Raw genomic sequence first — 27404 nt, 5'->3', positions numbered from 1 at the left:
GAACATGTTCGGTATGTAGATAGGATCTGGTGAATTCAGGCCACAGAACAAAATCTTTGATGAACTATACTGTGTCTGTCCAAATTATACAGATAATTTTTCCATGTTCCATTTTACTTGGCTTGGGAAAACACTGCCAGAATCTCCAAAGATTATTTATCTTTGATACTCATGTTTTGTCCAGTGCTGTATGCCTAGTGTTTTATTTCCAAGTCTAGCATTCCCTTTTTTTAAAATCTTATGAAAAAATTGCACTTTTCTACCCCTTTGGCCTTGATTTTCAATGATTTCTTTTCATACGCACTTAAGTATGTATTGTTACTCCCAAAGTAGACAGGTATATTGGCCTTTTCTAAAAGAAAGGAAAACAAAAAGTTAAAATATTGAAAGTTTAAATACTTTTTCACAGAAATAAACTATTCAACTTTAAAAGGTAGAAAGAGAGAGAAACATTTTATTCTTTCTATCATGAACATCAGTCAAACAAGCTTCACATTTTGGGCAGGGTTTTTGAAGTATGAATTTTTTCAGAACCTATCTCATTAAAAAAATAAGGAAGAACAGGTGTATCTTGGCAGAGAAGTAAAATATAGAATATGCAAAATTTGTTTTAAAAATTGGCATACAAAATTTAAAAACACAGTACAATTATATCAAAATACAGCACAGCCAACGGCCTCTAAAATTTCCTTTGGCATTTCGTTTGGTAGAGTTAAAGAGAAAATCCTTCCTAAAAAAATTAGCTATCAAAACAGTCCATAAGTTAGGTTGTATAGATTGAAAGACCCTTTCCTTGAGTTTCCAAAATCCTTTTCTTCCATGATAACCCACATAAAGCATGGCTAGTGAGGTATATAGGGCAAAACATTGTCAGGCAGATGCACAGTAAGGAAAAAGTGCATAAACAAAGAATTCTTCCCATTTTCATAGAAATAACAGGTTAAATCTGAGTTTCTCCTTGTTGATGTATCGATTTACTTTGGTAGAATAAAAATAAACCTTAGAAATGTCTTTGTTCAAGTCCGAGCAGCAGTGATATGTCTAGTTTGGTGGCACTGTCTGATGCCCCCATACTGTACAGCCCCTAGAGGAACTAAGGTGTTGTGTGTGTCTGCATGTGTGACTGCAAACGTCAAACAATGTAAGATCATACATCAAGCACCATGTCATACTGTTGTCCCTTCTTCCTCCTGCCACACTTATTGATGAGAACCACATACAGCGTCAAAAGCATGACCCAATAGCAAGCATAGAGCAACGTTCCAACAATTAGAACTGTCTGTTTGGATTCTGAAAATGGCTTTTTAGATTCCTTATAAATGGTGAATATTACACCACCCAGGAGGATTGTAAACCAAACTGATACTGGAATGAGTCCTATGAAATTAACAACAATGGTTTTCCTTCCAGATGTGCCCCAGCCAGCTTTGTTTATCGTTGCGATTGCAAACATCTTGGCGGGAAGTAAACTTGACATGTATAACACTGAGTAGAGAGACATAAAGACCATGACGATGTTTCCTCTAAGGCAGCTGGCAAAAGATGATTTTATGAGACCTACTAGCTGGACAGTTAACAAGAAGAGGAGGATGTTCCAAATTTTACCCCTGTAGAAGAGCTGGATGACTGTGGCAATGAGAAAGAAAGGAAAGAATCCAGTGATAACCGCTTCGTAGGTCATCCACAAGTGATGTTTGTGAAACCACATTGCATTGTACAACCACTCTCGGAAGTAGGACTTGCTCCAACGGGTCTGCTGGTTTAGCCATCTGAGATATTCTATAGGTGTTTCCGTAAGGCACTTAGATCGAGCTGTGTATTTTGTAGCATAGCCCAGACTTAGCACCCGGTTCGTTAGATGCCTGTCATCCCCAAAACTACATTGATTGCCCATAAATTCCTGATTGTACCAGTCTTCCACAAACTCATGCAGCAAGGAGTTTCTGTACATTCCCAAAGGTCCGCTAATGCACTGGACACATCCGAAATATGACTGACAGGCTCTTTCTATATTAAAAGCCATCCAGTATCTCACACTGCTGAGGAAGGATATCCAGGAATCGTACTTGTTTAAAATCTGCAAGATGGGAAAAATAAGTAATAGGTAAGTAAGTTTTAGCTTAAAATACCAACAAAACATGCACCAGCCTGAGGTTACTACCTGGAGTAAAATTTGTTATTTTTGTCCTTCTATTTTGTCTTCCTTCCTCTTTTTGAGTCTCCCAGGCACTCTTTCCTACCATATAAGATTTGAAGGTTTATATGTCCTAGTTCCTCTCGTCCTGGTTAATTTCCAACTCATCCAATTTGGGGCTGTTAAGTTTCCTTCTCCTTTCTCCACACTTTTATTTTTGCAATGCCAGTGATAATAGAGTTCTCTCTGACCTTCCTGCAAAATTTACATTCTGATGTAATGCTTTATATAAAGGCTATTGAAAATTATCAGCTTTTTCTTGGCAATATTTCTAAATTCTCTCCTCTGTTTCATTTTTGTTCAGTTTTCATCTGGATTTTGCATGCTTCTGTTTTATCACCAGGCTATTTCTTTGTCCTTTCAAAGGCAATTTATTGCCTTCGTTATCAACATGCATATATAAAATGTATTATACAGCAACACAATATATCTAAGTTTTTAAGTTAATTTTCATATTCTCTAAATGTTGTATCCCTACTGTTTCCTCTGAAAGTTTCAAATTATAATTTGCTCATTAAAAAGTATATGCACGACATTCAAAAAAATTAAAAAATTAAAAAATAAAGTCAATGTTTTATGTGCTTGTTACCTTTTGCTAAAATCTAACCTGATATTTGCAAGGGATTCCTATTTTAATCTTCACATGTTTTTACATATTCATTTTTTGATAGCATAAACTACAAATTACTTTCTTTAATGTTTGTTTCACTAATTGGTTCTCCATTGACAGCACATGATGGGCCATATTGGAAAACCCACTTATTATTTCTTTGCTTTTCTTACGAGTATAAATTTGAGTTTCTGTTTCTCCATTCTTCCTTAGTTTTCCAACTCTCATTTTTCATCAACTACACACTGGCCAACTTTTAAATATATAGGTATAAGATACATAATTTATTCTCTATTATACTTTCATTTCTTTACTCTTGTAACTAAATGAACTCCAATATCAGATTTTAGAAGAACATTAAACATTAAGTTGTGGCCCAAGGATATCTGGCAGAAATCATTACACACTTATGTTATGTTGCATATAACTTATCAGGCACTACAGACATTGGCTATACGCCAGGACTAAGCAAGATAATTCTACATTATTTCAACATAGATAGAGAAAGAGACAGTGAAGTGGGTCCAAGGAACATTCTAATGTGTCTCCATCACCAAGAACAATATCTGGTACAGACTTGGTGTGTAATAGATATATACTCAATGAGTCAGTGGGTTGGAGTGCTATTAAAAGTGTCTCGTGCAAAAAATGAAGCCTTATGCACCTGGACATCTCCCCCAACACCTCCAACCATGGGGTCTTCTTCCAAAACTTTCACCATCTCCACAGACGAGGCAGGGTCAAGCATGGTGTCTGAATCACAAACCTGTAAAGACGAAAGAAAATGAGTTAAAGGAAAGGAAGAACTGAGTTCACTTCATACAGTCAAAATTGGGCATAGATACTATGCTGTGAGCCTTTTATTGTCACAAGGCCTTAGGGAGCAAGTATCACAGGGACAGCAAAGGGTTTGTTATATCATGGTCAATACAAAGACATTATTTTTCCAGAAAGCTCAATATTTAAGTTAATAACATTGCTGGGTAGAACAGCTGAAATGATGCCCTGGGTATGTCTTGTAGAGTGACCAGCTTGTTCCAGTTTGCCACGGAGTTCCCAATTTTGCCAAAGAAAATCTTATGTCCCAGCTAACACCACAGTCTTGGAAAACTGGAATGGTTGGTCACCCCAGATGTCTTTTTATTTTTTCCAGTTGCCTTAAATAAGGCTTTTAGGCAACTTGTCTCTCAGGTCTAAATGATAAGAAAATCCTGTGACAGTATTGAAAGGGAGACATATTTAGCAGTTATTTCCACCCATTTTAATATGATGAATAAAAGACAGGAGAGCAGTTCTTCTACAGGTAACTGCACAGATCTGAAGCAAGTTGCCCATATGACCTGGGCTTAGCAAATGACATTGTATCAGGAAGAGAAATAGCATGACCTTCAGAACACCTTTTTATTTATGATATAAATCATAGTAGAATACCTATTTATAAGAACAATCTTTATATGGGCCAAAAAAAAAAAAACAGCAATTCTGAAACCAGAACAACTACAACTTTAAGAAAATTATTGATATTAGTCTATTCTTGTGCACTCCTGATAAACATTTTTATTAAGGGTCAAAGGGGACAGGGTTATAAATAGTACTTTTTTTTCCAGCCTGATTTGAGCCACTGAAAAATTAAACAGAAGAATAAAGATGATATGGAGAACAGGGCTTATATCTGTGGAGAAGAGGGTTTTATAATTCTGTTGTGTATGGTGATGTTGGACCAGACGGTGACATCCTGCCACCCTCTCTGTTCTGGCTCTCATAGCTATGCCACACAGCAGAATCTCCTTATAATAACAACCCCCCGTTTGGCTCTGCCTGGTAGAATTCTAAGTACTTCCACTTCAGGGAACCATGCATGTTTCGGCCAGGCCAGCAGCTACTATTTGTGCTTTGGGACAGCCCCTTAATTTTCCTTTGGGGAACCACCTCTCTTCTATTCTCAATCCTAGGGATTTTTGTGCGTGACTCCATCTTCCCCACCTCCCTCAAATCATAAAACTGTTATTATTAGACAGACTTAGTCCCAAACAGCCTCTAAGTGGGGCAGATACAGTGTACACCCATTCAAAAGGTATGGCTGATGCCTGATCCTTGGGGGTAGCCCACTCCTAGAGAAAAGAGGGGAGAAGCGGGTCTACCCATTACTCCTTCCATACTCACCAGTCAGATTAAGCCACTCCTCTTCCCTGTGGAAAGAAGTGAGACACTGGCAAAGGCCAGGTGGGTTATACCAGTGGATGGAACTTCCTCCACATGATTAGAGAAAAGCAGAAGGAAAAAACTGTCCCCTCTCCCTATCCTTGCAACATTTACTAATTGGACATAGTATTCTTTTCTGCTGAATGCAGTAAGGCCCTAGCAGACATAAATTGATCAGAACTGACGTGTGATGAACCAGTTTGTCATCCCCTTCCAGACAATGAATAACTTGATTGACAGAGACTGGGTATTAGATGTAATTTCCATTATTCTGCCATCAAGTCTGGCTATACTGGTTCAACTGAATCAAGATTTAGCCTATTTCTTACATCAAAAATAACTATCTTAACAGTTCCCCAAACTATAAAAATAGTAAGAATTTGATGTAACAGTTTTGAATTAAAAAAACCCAAAAAACTAATCAAACAATTTGTGCAAACATAAAGTATTAGAGTTGAAGGAGACTTCAGATACAGGTAGCATGAGTCAGTCACATTACTAGCTAAAGAATCCCAACATTTTTAAAAAGTATATCAATTTTACTAATAGCTATATTTTTTATCCTGAAAAAGTTTTATGCTAATGAAGAATGCAGTGGAAAATAGCAATTTAAATGCATTATTGGATCTTATGACTCAAGGAACCATGGGGCATCCAGTTATAAAAAGTGAACTTATCATCCTTCCAGATTTAACTAATCATAGCAATTTGGGGGTTAACCTTTGAATTTCTATTTTATTCTCTTATTCAGAAGCACCCATTTTCTAAATAAAAACCCATTCATTAGTTTTGGCTTTCCATTTAGGTTCAGCCTAGTCTCACTTATTTTTAAGAAAAAAAAATTTAAACAGAAACTAGGCATTAGTTTTTTCACTGTAGAAAAAACGATTTTTCTAACACTTGGGTTTGTCTCCAAGCAATACAAGCTTCAGGAGCATAGATGAATTCCTTTGAAAGCAGTGTTCTGCCTCTCCCATGCCTTCTCCATCACTGCTTTGTATATGTCTATGACCCTGCAGAAGGCCTGTAATGAGGGTAGAGAAAGGTGAAGGCAGAAGTCCAACCCTCCTTTAAAATCCAGCATCCTGAGTGTATGGCCACACCCACCCCTATTGACTCAAGCTGGGAAAGGTAAAACCAGAAAGCTAAAATAAGACTAAAAACAACAGGAAGGGAGCAATCCAGAATTAATGTTCAAATAACTCTTCCTGCTTGTGAGTACAAGCAGGCTAGGGCAACTGCCTCTATGAAATGACTAAACTTGAACCAAACATTCTGAGGTTGTGCATATTTAAATTGGTCCCCGCCCCTCCCAGTTTCCAACAGCAAAGTGCCAGAAGTTCTCTAACACAGATTGCTCATATGGTGAGTTTAGCTAGTCAGATAAAAAGCTCTCAGAAATCTCTTGGGAAATGGTTTGTTATCGTGGGATTTAAGAGCTTTAAAGAATTTCACTTTCTGGATGCTATTTGGTGATAGAATGCCAACTAGAAAGCCAGTCTTTGACAGTCTGTAAAGCATGTGCATTCAGAGACACAATGACACTTGCATGTATTAGGGTGTAAAGAGTATAACTAGCACTTCTTAAAATCTATAGGATAGGGTCAGGATTTCTAGTTGTCTCCTCGCTAATTAATAACAAGTATGCAGTTTCATGAATGTTGGCTATTTAGCTCTTGGCTACAATCTGTGGGAGACATAGAACAGTTCACACAGAGCTGAACCTCAGGAAAAACTATAGGACATGATTTGCACACAGGAAACAGAACAAATCAAAATGTCTTTTTGGCCACGCTGAGAGTATCACTGTAATTTGTGGAAACCACATGATCACTAGTTATAAGCTTTCTCACTAGGAGATACGGAAATACAGCAATGTCACCAACTTTTGAGTAAAAAGAGTGGAGAATATCAGGACAAAAAGACATTATTGGGTGGAACCAGCCACCTCAGTCTTAACCACATCACCACCTACAGTGCATAAGACCATTGTTCTTCCCGCTTCCCTGTTTTAGCCAAGAGTGAACACCCTCCCTCTTCCTATCTAAAACCAGGACTGACAAACTAAGACTTACAGGTCAAGTCCAGCCTGCTACCTCTTTTGATTTGGCCTATGGGCTAAGAATAGTTTTACAATTGTAAATAGTTGAAAAAAAAATCAAAAATGTAATATTTTGTGGCATATGGAAATTATATGAAATTCAAATTTCAGTGTTTGTAAATAAAATTTTATTGGGTTCCAGCCATGCTCATTCATTTACATATTATCTACAGCTGCTTTCACACTACAACAACAAAGTTAATCTACCTCGCAACAATCTAAACTAAAATCTTCTCTAGAAATATTGTTATTGATTCTACCAAATGCCTTTCAAATACTGAACCCAAGTCTAAAATGCCTAGTCTCTATGTTTCACTTTTTTAAAGTCTTTCCTTTTAGGTTGGTTGATGTATCTCCTCCCTACCTCCCATACCACTTTAAATGGCATTGACAGCTAACACAGCAAGGGAAAATCTTTTTTTTTTTTTTCCTTTTTTTTGTCTTTTTTCGTGTCTGGCAACGGATTGCAACCCTCAGTGTCGCGCCCGTACCGGACTGGGACCGGCAACGGGATCGCAACCCTCGGTGTTGCTCCCACACCTCGCTCAGCCAGTGAGCGGGAACCGGTCTGTATGTGGGATCCGAACCCTCGGCAGGAATGCCACCGCGCCACCGCGCTCCCAAGCGGCGCACTGTAGCAGTGCGCCACCGGGCCGGCCCAGCAAGGAAAAATCTTAATCAGGCCGGCTGACTTCAATGAGGAAACAGGATGAAATAAATCAAGACTCCAGGTGCTACTCACTTCACCCTTTTCCTACTTGTAAGCCTCAACCTTTCTTAACCTTGACCCTTCATCTTAACCTTGACCCAGCAAGACCATCTTTAGAGTGTGTGTAATTTACTCTTGGTCCCTGCCACGACTTAACCACAAAGCAAATGGAAATTCTGTATCTCATTCCCCTCCCCCCTAAAAAAAAAACAAAACAATTCCTCAAATAAAAATGGGTAAGGTCCAGAACAACAAAAGAAAATTCACAAATAGTTACTTACTAGCAAACATGGGATGTTGCCATCTCCCTGAACTCCTAAAAGTACAACACTAGAGTTAACACACCACTGAAAGGAAGATAAAGCTCTATACAAGGTTTTGGAAACAAAACGATCTGGGTCCCAATCCATCATTTACCAGTTATGTAAACTTGGACTAGTTTTTAACCTTGAACTCCTTACCTCACCTCTCTAAGCCTTCATTCCTCAGGTGAAAAATATGGATAATCATATCCACCTTGTAAGTTTGTTGTAATGGTTAATTAATGAGATAATGTATGTAAAGCACTTAATAACAGCTGACTCAGTAAATGCTCAATAAAATGAAAGTCATGTATGCTGAGTGATAAACAAAAATCAGAGGCACAAATTCAGGACACTAGTCCAAAGAGAGAAGGGGTCCTTCTTATAATTATTGTAAATAAGCTATGACTCACTTCGAGAAAGGTAAATGAGTGCCTCTTCTAATACCCAACAAATTTAAAGTAAACAAGTTGAATTATTGAGCAGAAAATGTAAAAGTCCTAAGATTGGGTTGTTAGCTAGGGGCAAGAAATAGAATAATTAGAAAGTGGTTTGCAGGTGACTATGATTCATTTATGGCCCGGAATGAACACTTGGGGTGCAATCTGTAAAAGCTCATCATGTAGCAGAGGGTGGACCCTGTACCCATTAAGACTTATCGAAGTGTTTGTTGCATCTTGACTTGACATGTCTTCATTAACATCAAACTTATTGAATGTGATGCTGCTTTAATCAGGAAACATAATCTTTGGTTTTAGAAGTAAATGTAGATGACAAACATTTTTTTTTTAAATTTAGACCCTGAGAATTGCATTGTCTGGTGAAAAAGAGTACAAATGACTGGTAATTTTTGTGGGACCATATACATGCAGGATATGGGAGAAACCAAACAATAAAAACAGAAAATAACCTTTACAAAAATAGATTGTTATACACAATTATAAATTTCTCATAACCAAAAATATAATTCAAAGGCTCATAGTGTATGGTCATTAGTAATATTGCAACAAACTGCTAGAATCTTATCAATATTGCATGATACTTCATTTTTTTAAAAATCTTGATTTTTTTATATGGATTCTGGATAAATGGAATTTACATGTAAGCATAAAGCTAAGTTAACCAGCCTCAGACTGAGCAGCAAATACAAAATCATAAAATCTAAGAATTTTAGAGCTATAAAGACCCTTTGAAATTAATGAATAAAACCATCCCAGAAGGAAGAAAAATGCCCTCCAAAAGAAGATAATCTTTCTTTTAGGAAAGGCATCAAGGAATAGGGAGGATGCTCTTCTCTTACAATAATTTGGTTGATCTCAAGTCTAGCCAACAGAAAACTTTTACATTATAGACACCTAAGCAGTTTGGTATTTCTTTGCTCCTTTTCCTAAAGGGAATTAGAAAGATACAAGCCTTCCTTGGTAGAATGAATTATCCAAATTGTTATAAAAGAATTCCTACGTACCATCAACCTATAATCTCTTCCACACATTAAAGTGATGAAAAGAATCCTTTGATTATTCTTTTATCTTTTCGAGGAAAGCTTAAACACAAGTGAACTTTATAGAAGGTGCAAAACAAAGGCGACAACCAGATGGAAAAGTAGGAAACCAAATGTTGTTACCTCTAAGACTTAAGCCATGAAACACCCTTATTCCAAATGTTTGGAATTCTCTCTAAGGAAGGAAATCAGAAAAGCCCATAATGGCAGCCCTTAAATCCAGATGTATATTCAGGAACCCAGCTTGGAGGGACAGAGTAGATTAAAAGTGGAAGTGAGAAACATGACAGTAACTGATAAATGAAAAGAAAATTTTGATATCCCTTTTTGGTTTTTTTTCGATCTCGCTTTATTAGAGCCTCAGTATGTTGCTAGAAGGACTTAAGATGTCAGAGGAGTTAAAACAGTAGTGAGTTAAGAGTACTGAGCTGGGAGGGGTCTTAGAAATCTGTCTGTTCTACCAGCTCAATTGATGACTCAATTGAAGCCAGGCCCATAGCAAGTAAACAACAGAATTGGGTCTAGAATTCAGATTTCCTCATTCCTATTTTAGTGTGCTCTTAATCTTATCCTCCAAAATGAAGCATACAAAGAAACATACTATTCTCAACACTGGCCCTTGAAATATCTCAGTTGCTTAGGCTTCCTATTCAGAACAGGAACCAGTCAAATGTTACACACACTTTATCATTATTCATGACACAGTTATGTTTTATAAAGTTGCCATGAGCACTGAATTAGCAAATACTGAAAAATTGCTTGTAGCAGAAATACAGGGTTAGGTTCCTCTGAGACTCTGGTCATAACATTTTTGTCTACTGATTAATATATAACCTTGTTTTATTTGTGCTTCTGTTTAAATATGCCTTATTTAATATAAATTGTTGACTCATTAACATTGAACTCATGTCCAACAGCATGATAACTTATGCCTGAAGGAAATTCATCTCCACAAGGCATATCACAGCCTTCTTGGGTTGGGGCACACTAGACAGTATTTCAGTACTACATTTGGGGGGTATTTTAAACAGCTACCTCACTAACAAAAAGCACAAAAATATGTGAAAACTATGGGACTAAATAGACCATGAAGAAGATAATTGTTTACAGAATAAAAGCTGAAACAAGAAGGCAAAGTATCATCTTGTTTGTCTTCAACTGGAACATGAACATTAGGTGACTCAAATTGCTTTGCACTGTGCACATGTATACAAATGACCGCCAAAGCACTGCAAGTATTGATGGGGATTGCTAGTAAATTTTAGGGAGAGGGGAAATTTGGAAATAAAAAATCCATGAATAATGTGGGTCAACTGTACTATTATGAATGATATAGCCTTACTTTTCTCCCCATTCAAATAATTTTGAATACTCAGGATGCTGCCAGATTAAATTAATAATGAAATTGCCTTTTTAAATATTCCCTCTTAGAAAAACAATCATATTTATTGTATATTTTCTACTTGGGAAAACCCTAATGCACACATCAGGGGATATTGTTTTTGTTTTTGTTTTTTCTTTTTGTCATATAGACTGGCAGCCACTTAACTTGTAATATACATATTCAATGATAAAAGATATGAATAAAGCAATTATACATTTCCAGATATCAAGTTATATATTAAGTCTTCTGATTATGTTACATAAAAATTATAACAGGATACAAAAAAAATAGTCTCAAACTGTTTTAAAAATAAGTGAAAACCAGAAATGTATACACTGGAAAGCGTTAATCTATCAGTCACGTATTTGTTGCAGATAATTTTAATTTTGCTAATTGTGCTTTTTAATATTTTTAAAACATGCTATTATAAATGTGTGTGCTACTTTAGTAAATAAAAATAAAGCCAGTATAAACACTATTCTGAAGAGGTAAGCAAGACTTTTGCCCTACTTTAAACCATACCCAGACAGGTCAGAATCTGTCCATTTTTGAAAATCAAAGTTTCTCCAGAAAATGCATTGATTCTTAATTTTAAAAATCTTCATTTAAAAAAAATCATTCCTTTTATCTCCTTTTCTCACTTCGTTATTTTACTTCTTCTGTTTTTCTGTCTTCTCTATCTCTGAAAGCAACCACCGGCATCATCAGAGAAATTTTCTCACCGGCATCATCAGAGAAATTTTCTATGACCCTGGCTTTTTTCTAGACTTGAGGTCCCTAAGTGTTCCATATCAGCATTAATTATTTGAATGGCTACAAGGCTGAGACAGATAGAAAGAGAGATGGCAATAGATAAAGGCTTGTTCTTGAGGAGACCAAAGAAAGTAAACCCAGAGGTCCCAAGAGTGTCAGTAGAAAAGACAACCTTGAGACAGGAAGTGAGGTTGGGTGCTCTTGAAACTGTGTAACCAGAAGAGAGTAAAAATAATCTTGACAGCACCCAGAACCAGTAATTTTGATTTTCTCTTTAGCAGGAGGCAAGGTCATCTGTTAGTAGTTAAGCAGGGAGAAGTTTGGATACGGTGCTGGGAAAGTGGGGAAGGTATGAAATAATAGGTCATGAGAGCAATAAGCAAGTCATCTATTCAAAATCAAGTGCTGCTGAGCACCCAGGACCCAGCTGCAACTGGAAACCAACATTTTTGGCCACCTCTGTAGACAGCAATTTTCCAGCAAGCATGTGAGCAGATCATCAATTTCTTCCCCAGTCCCTTTTTTCTCTGGTGTATTACCAGCTGAACTTTGCTTCCTTCATTCCCTAATTAGCCTGCACTCCAAGTTTAATCACTTGTAATGATTAGTAACCACCATCCTCAGACCCCTCTCCCTTTTGTCTTTCTGTGGCTTCTGCTTTGCAATTCTCAAACACTGGGTTAGTCAGAATAGAAGATGAAAGTGTTCAGTGTTTAGTATGAGCCTTATGAAATTGCCATTTTTGTAGGTCAAACATGGCTAAATATCAGGATGCTTAGGTATTTTTTGCCCTCGTTTGAGTGCTTAGAACTGGCTGAGAATCCCAAGAGCATCAGAGCCTAGTTAACAGCAGCTGCTTGGGTCAGTCTATCTGGAGGCTTCAGCCTGGAGGAAGGAAAGTTCTCAAGCTCAATTAGAGCTGCAGCAGGAAGCCTACTCTAACATTTCATATTTTGTATTATGTTTTCCTGGACAGGCACAGTGTAAAGTTGTCAAGGATACAAACAAAATTCAAAACAAGAATGATGGGAAAAGGGATTTTGGGAGGAGCAGGTTAAAAAAAAAAAAAGGAAAAGAAAAAAACACACAATGATGCCTTGATTAGAAATGACAAATGTAGCAGTTTTAACTAGAATTAAGGGCAAAACATCAAAACAGATGTTTTCTCTTTTTAGGCCCATAGCTGCATCCTTCATATCCTCTGTTAAGTTCCCCGGGAATTCCTTCCTTTTAAAATATCGTGTCATCCTCTCATCTAGGCCCCACATTGCTCTAGGTAAATACTGAATGTCCTGAGATTATTGAAATTATCTTAATTGTGGAAGTTCCACCATTGAGAAATTAGGAGAAATATCAGAAACTCTTACCAACTCCCTAGAAGTGAAATTAATGCGCAGATTGCTGTCAATGAAATGCCTCAAAACTGTTAGATAATTAACTGAAATTAACCCTATGGTGGCAACTGACAGATACTACAGTTTTTGAGTAAGGACTAGATGATAATATAATAAGTAATATTAACAGTAAAAGCTTTAATTATATTAACAATAATATTATAAGTAACTTTTGCTAAGCATTTGGGATATATTATTTGAAATAATTATCTCAAACCACTTGTAAGATTGGTTTATTCTATCCAGATAACTGAGGCTAAGGCAGGTGGTTTTGCTCAAGGGACACCAGCTGGTAATAGCTGTGGTTAGAACCTTAGTCAATTGACTCTATAAAGCCAGTGCTCACTCCCATCTCGTTACACCCATCAAGACCTACTGGGCAGAATTTTGTGTCAACAAAGGCCCTTAAAGAATAGGATGGGACTTCTGAAAATTAGGATTTCGCTTTTAAGAGGAGAGGGAGAGAGTCCCAGGAGATTTCTTAAACCAGAGACATTTCTCCCTTCTCAATATCATCATGGCCAAAATTTAACTAAAGTGTCTATGAGAAGATTAAAACTAGAAAACTCATAGGGACCTAGTAATGCTCTAAAGAAGAAAGAGTCAGTGAGAAAGAGGAGAGAAGAAACCCTGCAGTGAGGTGTCAGGGAATTAAGGAGAGACACAGCCTGTCTAATTTTCATGCAAGCAATCACCATCACAAATGCTTTCAAAGGTCAAGTTGCAGTGAGTGAGGTAATGCTGTTTGGAGAGTGAAATAAACATTGCTTTGGTTTTGCTCTAAGACTTTTTTTTCTTTTTGTTTTCGTTTTCCTTTTCTTTTTCTCTGTCAAGTTTGAATTCCTTGCTCTTTTAGATCAAAATTGTTCTCATTACCCCCGCTTTGCCCAATCTCTGTGAAAAACACTTTATAGCCTTCCCTTCAGCCTGCAGATGTTCTCAAGACCCTTGAGAAAAGAGCAGACACTATTTTCTTACAAAGCTGGAAGTTTAAGAGTGTGGAAAATGACGTTGGATTTGATTTGGCAGGATCAAGGGGGCAGAGAAGGTAAGGGAGGGAGAGAGAAGGGAAGGAAGGGTCTCCTTTCAAAATAATCTTGATTTTTAACCAATAACACTGCACCAGTTGAGCATTTTCATAGATAGTCTTAACAGTTTTGCTAGATTTTTTTCTCTCCCTTTCAAAATGTGCTTTCAACAGTCGTGCTGTTTTCAAATGAACTGAAAGGAGCACTGTGTTCAGGAGGGACAAGGATGGGCTATAGCATATGACTGGAGAGATACAAAAGCTGCTTTATTTAAATGTATGTTTGCCCTGGCAGGAATGTGGAGACCTACCTGTACATAATCCACACTTCGTCCCAGTGCTCTGAAGGCTGTGTACATGACTTCTCTTTTTCCACCCCATTTTTGCATGATGCAAATACTTTTGTTGGACAAGACCAATTGGGTTACATGTTGCGAGCTTTCCTTATGTGACTCATCCGTCTCACCGGGACCCTTTTCATGGAAGTTGTTCTTCCAGATGTAAGTGGCCGACTTGTCCCTGCCCATGACTTCACTGAAGATGTCCATCATGTAAAGGTCATCTTCCGAGTTCCCATCTATGACCATGACAACTTTAATCCCAGGGTAGGTTAGCCTTTTCACAGATTGCAAACATTTCCTTAAGTAGTCTGGATCTTCCTGATATGCAGCGATGCAAAGAGCAACTGTTTTGTTCAACTTAATGGGGGTTTCCAGGGATTTTTTCATTTTTCGATGCTCCAAAAAGGCAAACAGGCTTTGGATGATGAGGTGTGATGCTAAAAAGGCACCGTACAGTCCAAAAGAGAAATAGTAATTATCCGTTTGGATAAACTGGTAGCCAACAATATAAGCAGCTGTGATTCCAAGGAGGAGAGAGACGCCAAAAAGTGTGGTTCCAATTATTCTCAGGATACATATAAACCTCTCACAATGCATCTGTAATATAATCAGATGACACTCTTGGTTAACCATTCTTTGTCTCATGCTTGTTATGTACGTGGTATCATGGGGAGGGCATTAGACTAGAAGCATGCAGGGGTTCTTATACAATTTCTCTCTTAATTCACTGTGTGACTCTCTGCACCTCAGTTTGCTCATCTGCAAAATAGGGATAAGGATGCTCTTCTGGCACATCTCAGAGGGCCGTTTCAAGAATCAAATTGGATGATGATACAGGGAGCTATTAAAACCATAATCTACTAAAATACCTGAAGAACTGTTTTTAGTGTGTTAGACCATTTGTCTACGGCTGCACTCTGTTATGTGATCATGGATAGGCCCTAAGTTTCCTAACATCCAAAGCAATCTTTCTTCCTGCCCCATGTCATCCCTCACCACACCTCACCCCATACTGACCAGTGAAAAATCCACAGGAGATTTTGCAAAATTTCTCATCTGTAATTCTATCTCATCTCCAATGTAAATCCCTCAGCTTACATTCTTTTCATGCAGCCAGCTGAGATTGCAGATCAAGATACCTAGATTCTAGTACTAGCTAGTTCATCAACAGGCTGTGTGACCTTGGGTGAGTCTCTTTACCTCTCTGGGCCTAAGTTTTTGGGCTTTTTAAAAAATCTGTTAAATGGGGAGTTTAGACATGATTATTTCCAAAGTCCCTATTGACATTAAAAAAGTCTTTATCCCTAAGTATCCTGAACAAATATTCATCAAAACCCTTGTAATTCTAAATTGTACTCCTATTTTCAGACATCTGTCCCCTCCGTTCACCATGACCAACACTAATAGTTAGATCTTGGGAATCAGGAACTTTACTGAAACATAGCAAACTCAATAAATGTTTGAAGAAATAATGAGCAAATTAAAGATAAAATAACCTCATGCTTAATTTCAACAGGTAAGTTTCCATTTTATTAAAAGCTGTAGGACATTAAACCTGAAACACATTTCAGCTCTTAATAATAGTCAGTTTGTACTCATCTCTAAATTTTGTGTATATCCTGAATACAGTTTTAAACAACTCAAAGACAAGAGAACCATTTTTCTGTATTTCCCAAAGCATTTCCTATGCTGAGCATTAAAGGAGTTCTTGGTAAACGCTTTTTATTTAATTTTTTTCCCTAAAGTTTTAATTTCTTGCTGTTCCAAGAATGAACTATCCTAAGGGACATAATTGATATAAATGCAGTATCCCCGTCTTTAGTCATTCACATCAACTTTGGGGTTTTTGCCATATTTCCATATAATTAGTACTTAATCTTTTCAATTCACTAAGTATTGAAAGCTGAACTAATTTATTTTAAAAGGAAACTTAGGCTAGGCAATTATCTCTGCAAAATCTCTTGCTTGACATGCTGTTTATATTTTCCTAATCCTCATCAAAACATAAAATTGAATGTCCACATAGAACACAGTATCATCTTGGTTATTAACAGTTCCGTGGCCACCATGCTACTCAGCACAGGAGTTGCACCCCATATTCACATTCTATTCCCTGTAATTGTGCAGCAAGGTGGCCCTCAGTGGATATGCATTATATTTTTGGGAAACTTCAGTGTGGCTTCTCACCAATTATGTTGTTACCTCTCCTTCCTGAGTACAGACCACATGGTAAGGCCATGGCATTCCAGCCTTTGTAAATCTGGGATGCACCACTTCCAGCATGGTCTTTTAAGAGAGAGGATATGCCTCCTCCAGTCTGTCTTTCCTTGCTGCAGGCTTGATAAAATCAACAGGGTTGTAAGGCATTGCACAGCCCCAAGGTAGGGACAGCTCGGTCCTCAAATTGCCACATGGAAGGAAGCCAACCACTAATCAGGAATACTTGCTTTGGACTCTTAAATTAGCAAGAAATAATTTCTAAATTTTGGTTTGTTTGTTTACCCATTATGCATTTTGGAGTTTAGTTCACCCTAACTAGTATAACCTATGTAATGCAAAGTAGCTTGGAGACCAGGATTCTACCTTGTGGACATCATTTTCCTTTGTTAAATGGAGATGATAGTATTTGTCCAAGACCCTTCACAGGGCTGTGGTAAAAAACAAAATAAAATAGTGTTTGTGAAAGTGTTTTAAAAAATCAGAAACACAATGCAGTTTAAAGTATCAGTTAACTAGGCAGCTTAAAAAACAAAACAAAAATAAAATCTGTGTTCTACTTCTAGCAGCTATATAGGACACCACAGTGTGTAATATGAGAGCCAGATAAAAGTACCATAACACAAATGGAAGGTTCAGACTGTTGAGGAATGGTGAAATGCTGAGTTTTCAGCGAAAGGCAAGTTAGTACAGCATCCTTTGTTAATTAACACAGCTGACTGGATGCTGAAAACTCCCAAAGTGTACATTACCCAGTGCCTAAAGGTGCTGGGAGCACCAGACTTGGAACTTGTCATTTCCAAGGCATGAGTCATTCTCACAAGAGTGAAAAATTTCAAGGGGACTACAACACTTTGCCAGGGAGAAACTTAAGTGTGTGTTTAGCTTGTGTTTAAAATCACCACAGCCAGAAAAGAATTGCCTGCCACTCTTTTCCATTATTCACATTTTCCTTGCTTTTATCAGCACACGTGGACACAGAGTGTTCACAGAGCATCTGCTGGCCACGGCTGAAGTGGGAACACCCTCTTACATCATAGGAGTCTACAGAATGTCCTTTTGAAGCCTGGGAAAAGTGTCTGGTAAACTGCGGCAACATGGTTAGAATTAAAGCTTTATATTTCTGCAAGATATCTCAGTGTTGCCTCCTCTGACACACATGCATCTTAGTACAGGCTAAAGTGCAAAAGGCACATTTGAAAGCTAGCTTTGCTGTGGGAATACACTGATCTCAGTGAACAACACACAGGATGCGTTTCTTTCTAATTTCCCCTGGGCAATTTCATAGACATGGGCACCATATGTGTTAGACTTCCTGAGACAATCCCCAATTCAATTACTGTTTCATAAGCATACTCCCCTTGTCAGACATGTGGCTTTATTGTCAAATTGGAAAATAGGGTTTGCTCAATCCTAGCTTACTGCCAGGTAGAAAGATGATTTAGAAGTCTACATTCTATAAATTTTTAAAATATAAAACTTGTTTTTTGGTTTTTGTTTTGCCTAATACCAGACTTTAGCCTATTAATTGACTTTTAAATTGCTTTTGGACTTGATACAAATTATTTACAAACTACTATTCTCCACAGAATTCTGTGCTAAACCAAGTGTTAAGGAATGGCTTGATACACTATAATGTAAGCTCCACAAAGTCAACTTATGTTTCCAAGGACATAAAACCCTGGCTGGCTTATAGTTGGTATTCAGTAAATATTTGTTAAATGAAGGAATGTAACTTTATCATCAATATCATCATCATCATTGCTATAATGGCATTAATTCATTATTTATTAGGTTTTAGGCAGTGGGACATATCTTGTCTGTTTTGTTTAACAGCATGATCTTAATGGCTTTAGGTGGTAAATACATGGTTAATCTCATGTTACAAATAACATATGCATATGACAAAGAAACCAAGACTCTGAGAATTTAAGTAACTTGCCCAAAGTCACAAAATCAGGAGTAGGATCCACACAGTAGCCTAATGCCAGATGGTTAGAGTATTCTCAGTAAGTATTTGCTGAATAAATATGAAGTCTCATGACAACATAGGTGGCATCCTTTTGTTTCTGGCTAGCAAAACCATGTTGTGTAAGGAAACATTGAGAAAGAACTTTGAAAATTGTTTCCCTGCTGTTACGAAAACTGGGGAATTGGCACCCACTCAAGAACAGACACAAGGCCAGCTAACACTGAGAGAAGACTTCTGGGCTCCGATTCTCCTATGTGGTATAGCCTAAAGGGACATGGAACTGGGTCGTTTCAAAGGAAGCTGCTAGATCCCCCTATGCAAAAGCTAATCTTCTCCTAATGCCAGCAGCCAAAATCCTGTTTTATCATAAGGCACTACCGTTGCCATTGCTTCCACCTGTGGAGCAGATATAAAGCCGGGCTGTTAGCTCACATACCCCCCGTGGGACCCTTTGGATCACTGAGCATCAGAGCTTTCTCCTCCTTGACCTTCTTATATTAACCAGAGAGCAAAATGGTGAATAATGAGAGAATAACAGCTGCTCTCACTGCCCTAGTGCAGTGGTGAGAACCGAGTTCCCATAATTTTCATAAAGTGGTTCTTCCATTCGGGATCTGGAGGAAGCTGAAGTGAGTTCAAATTTGCTGAGTCAGCACCTGGCAAAGGCTACAGAGATTAGGTCAGATGATGCCTCTTCTGCAGGATCACAGCTCACCACTCCTTTCTGAAGCAACCCCTCTACACTGCCTTCTCTTGACCCCTGTCACACTCTCTCCCCGTTCCCTGCTTGATTTTTCTAAATTTTAATTTATTTTTAAATTAAATACATATTTGTGGGTACAGTGTGTTGCTTCAATACCTGTACACATTGTACAAGGATTCACTTAGGGTAGAGAGCATATCTATCACCTAAACATTTATTTTTTCTTTGTGGTGATTATGTTCAAGATCCTCTTTTGTAGCTATTTAGAAAAATACAATATTATTAGCTCTAGTCGGCCTAGAACACCAGAAATTATTCTTCCTATCTACCAGTAGGCCACAGGGACTTGTGTGTCCCATGACCTGTTGTGTAACTGTGCCAAAAACAGGACTTGGCATGTAGCAGGTACTCAATGATATATTAGGAATAAACTATTAAGTCCATCTGGACTCAGGCATTCAGTGCAGATGGACAGGCACAGGTCCCACCCCTATCTTTACTGCAGGGGCAGGGAATATATGTCAAAACCAACCAAGCCTTTAAAAGTACCCCTCATCCAGCAGTTTGTTTTTTTTCCCTTTTTTTTTTTTTTTTTGAACAAGCTCTATAACTTCTCACCCAGATATCTAAAGGTAATGGTTGTAGGGAGTCCCAGACCAGCTCTAGAAAACTTTTGGATAACAAAGGTAGAAAAGGCAGGTGGTCCCCAAAGCATTTATAGCAATTGTGAATTGCATTCTCAGTGATCTTATGAGTTCAGGGGTCAAGTTTAGGGCCGGGGGGATAATGAGATGATCTTTTATCAACTTGAACTCCAGTACTCTTACAGTATTCATTATTCATTCACCCATACACTACTTTGCATTTGGTTCCAATGACTTGTGAGTGGACATGCACGTGTGTGTGTCTTTGCAACTGGATAAATTATGTGGTATTAACCAGATTAGCAAAAGTTCTGAAGTCATACGTACTAGTGTTCAAATCCCAGCCCTGCTATTTTTTATCCATTCCAGAGAATTTGGCCTCCAGGACCAGAATGAGCTGGGACTGAACCCCTGGCTCTCCACTTTAATGGTTGGGTGACCTGGAACAATTTACATAAGACTTGCTGTCTTCAGTTTCTTCATCTATAAAATGGAGCTAGTCATATTGACTGACAAAACAGATTATGAGATTAAAAGAAGGGAATTCACTTAAGCACCTAAAAATAAATCATCAACTAATAGTTCTCAGTGGTGTTAACTTTCTGCCAGTAACCATCTAATCAGCCTTACTCTCCTTGCCTGTAACCTGTTGTTTGTTAGTTAACAAGCAGTAACTGTGGCATGGTGAAGAAAATAGAAAGACTAGGAATCAGAAGAAAGAGATTCAAGTCCAAGCTTTGCCTCATATTAGCTATCTGACTTTAGGCAAAGCACTTGAGAGTTCTGTGAATAAGTCATGTGTCCACGGGCAATTCAATTAATAGCTTTGAGCTTAGATATTTAGGGGTAAGATTGAGACTCATGAATTTTAATATTGCTTCTACCCATAGCTGAATATCTATAAAAAGGATGAATGTAGGTTGCATTAAGTGCTCCCTTTCCACACCCTTCATCCTAGTTAACTGGTGAGAGCAGAGACCAAATTTTTATTGGCATCCACTCTCTAAGGCTCATGTTGCCATTAGCAACATGGACATAATATCTTTTTTGCAGTTACTGTAACTAGTAAGGAGAGCATGTATGAGAGTGCTTTAAGAAGTTCATGGAAAGGGGCCGGCCCGGTGTGCGGCGGCACTCCCGCCGAGGGTTCGGATCCCACATACAGACTGGCCGCTCACTGGCTGAGCGAGGTGTGAGCGCAACACCGAGGGTTGCCATCCCGTTGCCGGTCCCAGTCCGGTCCGGGTGCGACACTGAGGGTTGCGATCCGTTGCCGGTCACGAAAAAAGACAAAAAGGAAAAAAAAAAAAGTTCATGGAAAAATTCATATTATCTTTTAATTTTATTTTTCCACAAATTTTTGGAAGTATCCTCATATATAGCCCAGTACTGAAAATATTGTATACACTCAATAGTTGGTGGTTATCATCATTATTATTGTCATAAGACAACATTTTAATCAAAAGGAAGAGTAATTTAAATTATAAAGTGCACTTGTCTCTCTTCCTCATTACATTCTAAAATCCACCGAAGACTAGGTCAGTGTCTCTTTAACTTGTAGTTGATATTTAAACACACAAAGGCACTAAGGATGATAGGAGACATTTAAAGAATGTTTCTTTAATGAAGGCATTGCTCAAGATCATATCTGATAAATATCAGAACTGGTTTTGGAATACAGGCTTTCTTTACCTATAAACTCATGATGTATAGGAAAAGGAGGGAGTACAGCTTAAATCATATGTAGAATAATTAGAATTTGGTATATTAATCTAGGCAGGTAACACTATCAAGGAGTATGGAAACCTGCTTGTTTGTAATAAGATATATACACGTGCGAACCACCTGCCTGTTAATAGTGAATTAGGAAAGTATGATAAGCAAAACGTTGAAGGTAGTGGTTCCCAAATTTTCTGTATGTCCAAATTAGCTGAGGATCTGTAAACATTACAGATGTGTAAGCCCCACAACATTATGAGTTAATTGATACAGGTTGTGACCAGTGCATTGAAAGTTTTAAAATCTCCTCAGGAGAGTCAAATAGGCAACAAAGTTTGGCAACCCCTGGGTTAAAGTCAAAGAAGACTTTTATGACCTCACTTGCATTGATACACTTCACTTATGTGTATTCCTTCTGTTACTGTCCCCAACTAGAAACCTGAGATAGAAGTAACCAAATGAAGTCCCCTCCAACAATCTTCATACTGAGGCACATTACCTGCTGGGACACAGAGCATGAAGACCCTCTCTCTTCTTCCCATCTGATCTCCTCTCCTTCCTTCTTTGGCTTTGAAGTCTGCCTTTTTCCATCCGGTACCACTGCAGTTATTCTAGCAAAGACCCTGGAGCCATGCTGGCAAGGTTAGGTCACAACCTTTTAAAGGCCTTGTCACCCCAGTTGTGTCTGGATTTAAAGCTTTAGGTTTCAGATTTCCATTCTTTTGCACCATCAATATTAATCAATTACTCCTAAAATATCAATTCTCCCAAATACTGGCTCCTAAACTTCACCATCCAAAACTTAGTTCATAGTGAAAGAGAAAAATTACAAAAAGACTTAACATAGAATCATAGTTCCATACATACCTACATTGACTATTGGGAACTTTTTCTATAGGTGAAAACCCCATGTAGCCAAATGTTGCACAAATGCTGTCTCTTCAGACATGAAAACTTTCCTGATTTCTCTCAGTCAGATGTGATTTCTCCGCAATTTGAGTACCCTTAAAACCTGACTAATCCATTTGCAGCATAGTGCATTTCAAGAGCATTATATTCATGAATTCTTGAATTAAATTCCATCCATATCCCTTACTTACACTGTGACTTTGAATGAGTTGCATAACTTTCCTTATTTATAAAATTTTCTTTGCAGGTTAGTATTGAAAATAGTATATACAAAGTGTCTACTTTGGTGCCTAAAATATACCAGACATGTGATAAACAATAGTTATTATTTCTTATGGGCCAGATCATATTTTAACTTATAGTATGACTACTTAAAGACTACTTTAAGTACACTTTTAATTCATTTTTTTAATTACCTGCAGTACCGATGTATTCAGGTGAGAAGCATTCATTAATAAATATTTGTTTAATTTAAATCATAAAATATTTAACAGTTAGACTTTGTAACATTTAACTGACTCATTATCAGTAACGTTTTCCTAGATTGTGGGCAAGTCAGTATGTATATATGAGCTCCACATAAATAACATTCAGAATACACTTAAATAATATAAAGCTTTATGCAATAGGATGATACTTATTCTTTGCAGATGGCTGCTAGAAAGGAAAGGATTAAGACCAAGTTGGGGTGATGGAAATGAGTTTTCTATACGGGGAGCTGTCCCCCGTTCAGCTGTCATTACAGCAGCTAGTAACTATGTCCTTACAGCCTCTTAAAGGAACACAGCCTGAATGTTCATGGATAAAAAGGAGACCCCCCCAAAAAAAGACATGGAGTTTATGTTCTGTTCTCCCATTACATTAACTCACGGGTCACACCTGATGCAAGAGCCAAGAAGGTAATAATGTAACAAACTACTTGTTAGATTTAAAAGATAATTGTGTAATACAACTTTGCCAAAGAGGATGTCCAACTTAATCCATCTACAAAGGGCATTCTCCACAGTGCCAATAATAGAAAGTAAATGAATCAGTGAAAGGTATGTGTTTAAAATTTTTCTTAGAAAAAGGTTTTAAAAGAAATCTTAGCTGGTAAGGAAACCATGAGTGCAAAAGTATTTATGAAATTTAAATTTGTGGAACTATATTTTATAGACCTAACAAAAATGATTAGTTCCAAGCTAACTTACTTTCTAGTAATAGTTTCGTATTCATTTATTGCACAATTTCTATTTTCCAGGAAGGTTAGCTGACTAATTTTCATCTTTGCTTTGTGGAGAGTGACATTCAACTTTGATACTAGTCACTTAAGTCCTTCATTTTTTATAAGCTGTGTAACTTCTTTTGGTAAAGTACGGATTCAATTCTAGGTACAATACAAGGGTACTTCATAAAGCTCATGAAAAAATGGAATTAAAAGATAATACAAATCTTTCCATGAACTTTTCGAAGACCCCTTACAGAAGTAACTCAGGTGATGTGCATTTGTCAATATACCTACAATACATTTTTGATTCATCCGACTCCGATAATATGAAGGAAAAGTGAATAGGAGAGATGATATTCTAGTTACAATGCTTTACTCCAGAAACGTCCACCTAGAATTCAGAATTATTTGTCCCAGAATTGTAAACACATACACACCACAATATACATACCACAATGGGTATATGAAAGCATTAAACTATCATTGAAAATGTAGAGGAATAGCCAAACTACTAGGAAAACCTTTAGTGAAGTCTGATGGGTATTCAAAAAACAGTACCTCGGCTGTATGAGTAATGTTATTAAACCTCTAGAAAAATGTAGTGAAGACTAATTTAATGAATAAGTCACTTCCACACATTTGAAGGAAAAGAAAAAGTTTAGAATTTAAGAGTTCTTTTCAACCCAGTTCTTCCGTAAAATTTAAAATTTATTTACAAATAGGTTTATGGACACAGATATTCGTTCCAGCTCATTCTATAGAAATAGTTTTAATTTTAAATTGGCATCATGCGTTTGAATATGTGAACCGTTAAAAAAGCTTTTATTAAAATGACCTTTTTAAAAAATCGTAACTGGTTTTACAGCTCCAAAGGCCCATTATCCCACACCTTCACGGTAGAGAGAAATCTGAGCCAAAGCCTTGAAACATACAAAGGCAGTGAGACTGTCCCCCCTCACCAGCCGCCTCGCCTCCCTTCTTCGGCAAAGGCCATCTACAGCCTCCTTGGCTTTAGCACTGGGCTGCAAGTCTGCATATACTCAGGCCTCCAGTTCGGGGGAAGCCCTTTGTGGCCAATCAGGGCTTCCCGATCTATTGCGTCACACCTCCCCCTGGGTGTGACGTCAAAGGCAATCCCAGCCCAGCCACGTGGGTTGGAGGAATGTAGCGTTTCTGGGCAGCTGCTAGAGAGACCCGTTAGGCAGCCACGGCCCCAAAGGGTGGAGAATTGGGCAGGGAGGGGCCAGTAGAGCTTCTCCAAGTGCCTTCTGAGAGCGCGTCTGTCCAGCGCCCTCGCCCCAGGGGCGCGCCTTGTCCCTGAGCCCAAGTACCCGGTGCTGACATTTGGAGGATGGAGGAAGAGGCGCCGGGGGAAACTGACACCTACGGCTGTGTAATAGGACCCGTGTCCTGTGAGCCCTCCTCCCCAGGCACCGCCTCTCTGTCCCCTTGCCTCTCTCCAGCCTTAATTATCCTTTCAGTGCCGTTTCCCTCGGCTGCGTTTCCTTGGCCGGAGGAAAAAGCCCCTCTCGCCTCCCGGTTCTCACCGTCACACAGACCGTTCTTTCAGACCCGCCCTCTTGTTCACAGGGACCCATTTCAGAGCCCAGGCTCACCCTGGGCGGGAACGAGTGTGACGAATTCCGCCCAAGGTGTTGATTATCCATCCCAACCCAGCCTCTGGCTGCCCTCCCACCTCCACCCCGGGGCCGGCGCTCGGGACGGCGCCCCTAAACCCCCCAGCGGGCCGTGCCCCCAGCTGCAGCTGTGGAGGGAACCGCCGGCGTGCTCGGTGCCACGTTGGATTTGGCTCCGGGACGTTGCAGCTGCTCGAGCGCAGCGCGCGGTCCCCACGCACGCCCTTCCCCCGGGCGGCGGGCAGGCTGGCCCAGCGCGGAGAGGACGGATGCGCGCCCTCCTCCCGCTGCCATCTACGAGTACCACCGCCTGCTTCAGGGACCCCTGGCCCGAGTGAGGCTTCTGGAGCGGAGTTGAGCCCGCTCAGACCCAGCTTGACACTTTAATGGGGTGCGGGAAGTGCAAAGGAGGGAGGCCCGGGAAAGGGGGGAGTGGCCGAGCGAGGCCGGGAGCGGCGAGGAGGTGGCGAAGAGCTGAGAACCCTCCTTCTCGGGGGTCTCAGCTCCTCCGGGCTGGAAGCTCGGAGCGCTTAACCCTTTGCATTCCATGCAAGAAGCGAGCGTCTCACTTGAAAGTAAAACGCGCTGAGCTATTCCGGGGTTTTCTCTCCACAGTGTGTACGGGGGGAAAAAAGAAGGGAAGGGTTGGGAAGGTAAAGGGGAACGGGACGACTGTGTGGAAAGCATTTTTCTTACACACAGTAGAAATTCTTGTTTCCCAACTCGGGAGCCCCCGTGCCTCTCCGGAAGTTGCAGAATGGAAAAGTACATCTCGAAACATGCAGCCTTCCCCAGGCAGGGAGGCTACCTGTGTCCGCAGAAAGCCCGCGGATTGCTGGCGAGAGCCGCAGGGATGGCAGAGACTAAACCTGACCGGGATCTAAAATAGTCCCTGATTTTCAGCCTGTTGGAAATGTTCAGACCTCAAACTTTTCTATCCAAACTGACTCAATTTTTTTTTTTTCTTTAACACTTACATGGATAACATCTTCCCTCTCCCTGGCCTATTTGAGGACCTTCATCGTGCACCACAACGCGCCAGTGTCACGTACCTTGTTCAGCTCTTGATCATAAAGTCGTACTCAGCCTGTCTGTGTGGTCCCGGAGAGTCGGTGGCGGGCAGTTTCCAAAATTGAGGTAATAAGAGATCAGATGAATTTGAGACGACCGGCCAAAAAAAATAAAAAATTTAAAAACAACATTTAAAAAGAATAGGGGAGTTTCAAATGTTTGGTTCTCCCCTACTTTAAAAGGAAATTTTACCAATATTCTCTTTATTATTTTTGTTGTATTTCAGTTTTTTCCAATTCTTAAAAAAAAAAAAAAAAAGAAATCTGTGCTTTCAAAATAAATTAACTTTTTCGTGTGCTCCAGTCCTTCTGCACCGATAACGGAACGTCTCTTTCTCCTATCAGCAAAAGCCCGGTGAAGACTCAGCAGAACCCGGGAAGCGCAGAATCGGGAGAAAAGTCTTTGGCTGGGGCTGGTTCAAGTCCCCGGTTCAATGAGCTGCTCGAAGCCAGGACTGGGTAATTCTTTCCAGACGTCTTGCCTTCTCCCTCCTCGCTGTCGTTGCCTTTCTGCCTCCTCCAACTTAAGGGGGTCTTAACAAGTGAGCTGGTGGGTATTTTAATAGGGCGGAGGAGGGAGTGGGGGGTGAGGGGGGTGAAGGGAGGTGTGGACTGGGGAACCCTGAGGGGAGGGAACTGGGAGCGCGGGCGGGCGGGCGGGAGGCGGAGAGGGGGAGAGGAAGAGAGAGCAACTGGCCATTCAAAGCCCTCTGTCCGCTAGAGGCCGGTTCTAAACGCCAATGAATTCAATTAACTTGATTGCTAACGTGTGCAGAGAAATGCAGTGCACGCACGCCGGCCACCACCT

At 39.3% G+C, this 27404-nt stretch overlaps 1 protein-coding gene across 1 annotated transcript; it reads right to left on the bottom strand.

The window, feature by feature from the left end:
• Positions 1-860: 860 nt before the first annotated feature.
• HAS2 (hyaluronan synthase 2) lies at positions 861-26883 on the bottom strand. Its single transcript, XM_008585337.1, has 4 exons — positions 26579-26883; positions 14489-15115; positions 3469-3570; positions 861-2077 (listed from the first exon to the last, which is right to left on the bottom strand). The coding sequence occupies exons 2-4, from the start codon at positions 15113-15115 to the stop codon at positions 1148-1150; spliced, it is 1659 nt and encodes a 552-aa protein (XP_008583559.1). The 5' UTR covers positions 26579-26883; the 3' UTR covers positions 861-1147.
• Between the last annotated feature and the right edge of the window lie 521 nt (positions 26884-27404).

Source organism: Galeopterus variegatus, unplaced genomic scaffold (assembly GCF_000696425.1).
Source record: "Galeopterus variegatus unplaced genomic scaffold, G_variegatus-3.0.2 Scaffold3525, whole genome shotgun sequence".
NCBI classification, from domain to species: domain Eukaryota; kingdom Metazoa; phylum Chordata; class Mammalia; order Dermoptera; family Cynocephalidae; genus Galeopterus; species Galeopterus variegatus.
Note: the sequence above shows the minus strand (reverse complement) of the source record. Positions and strands in the feature narration are given on the sequence as shown.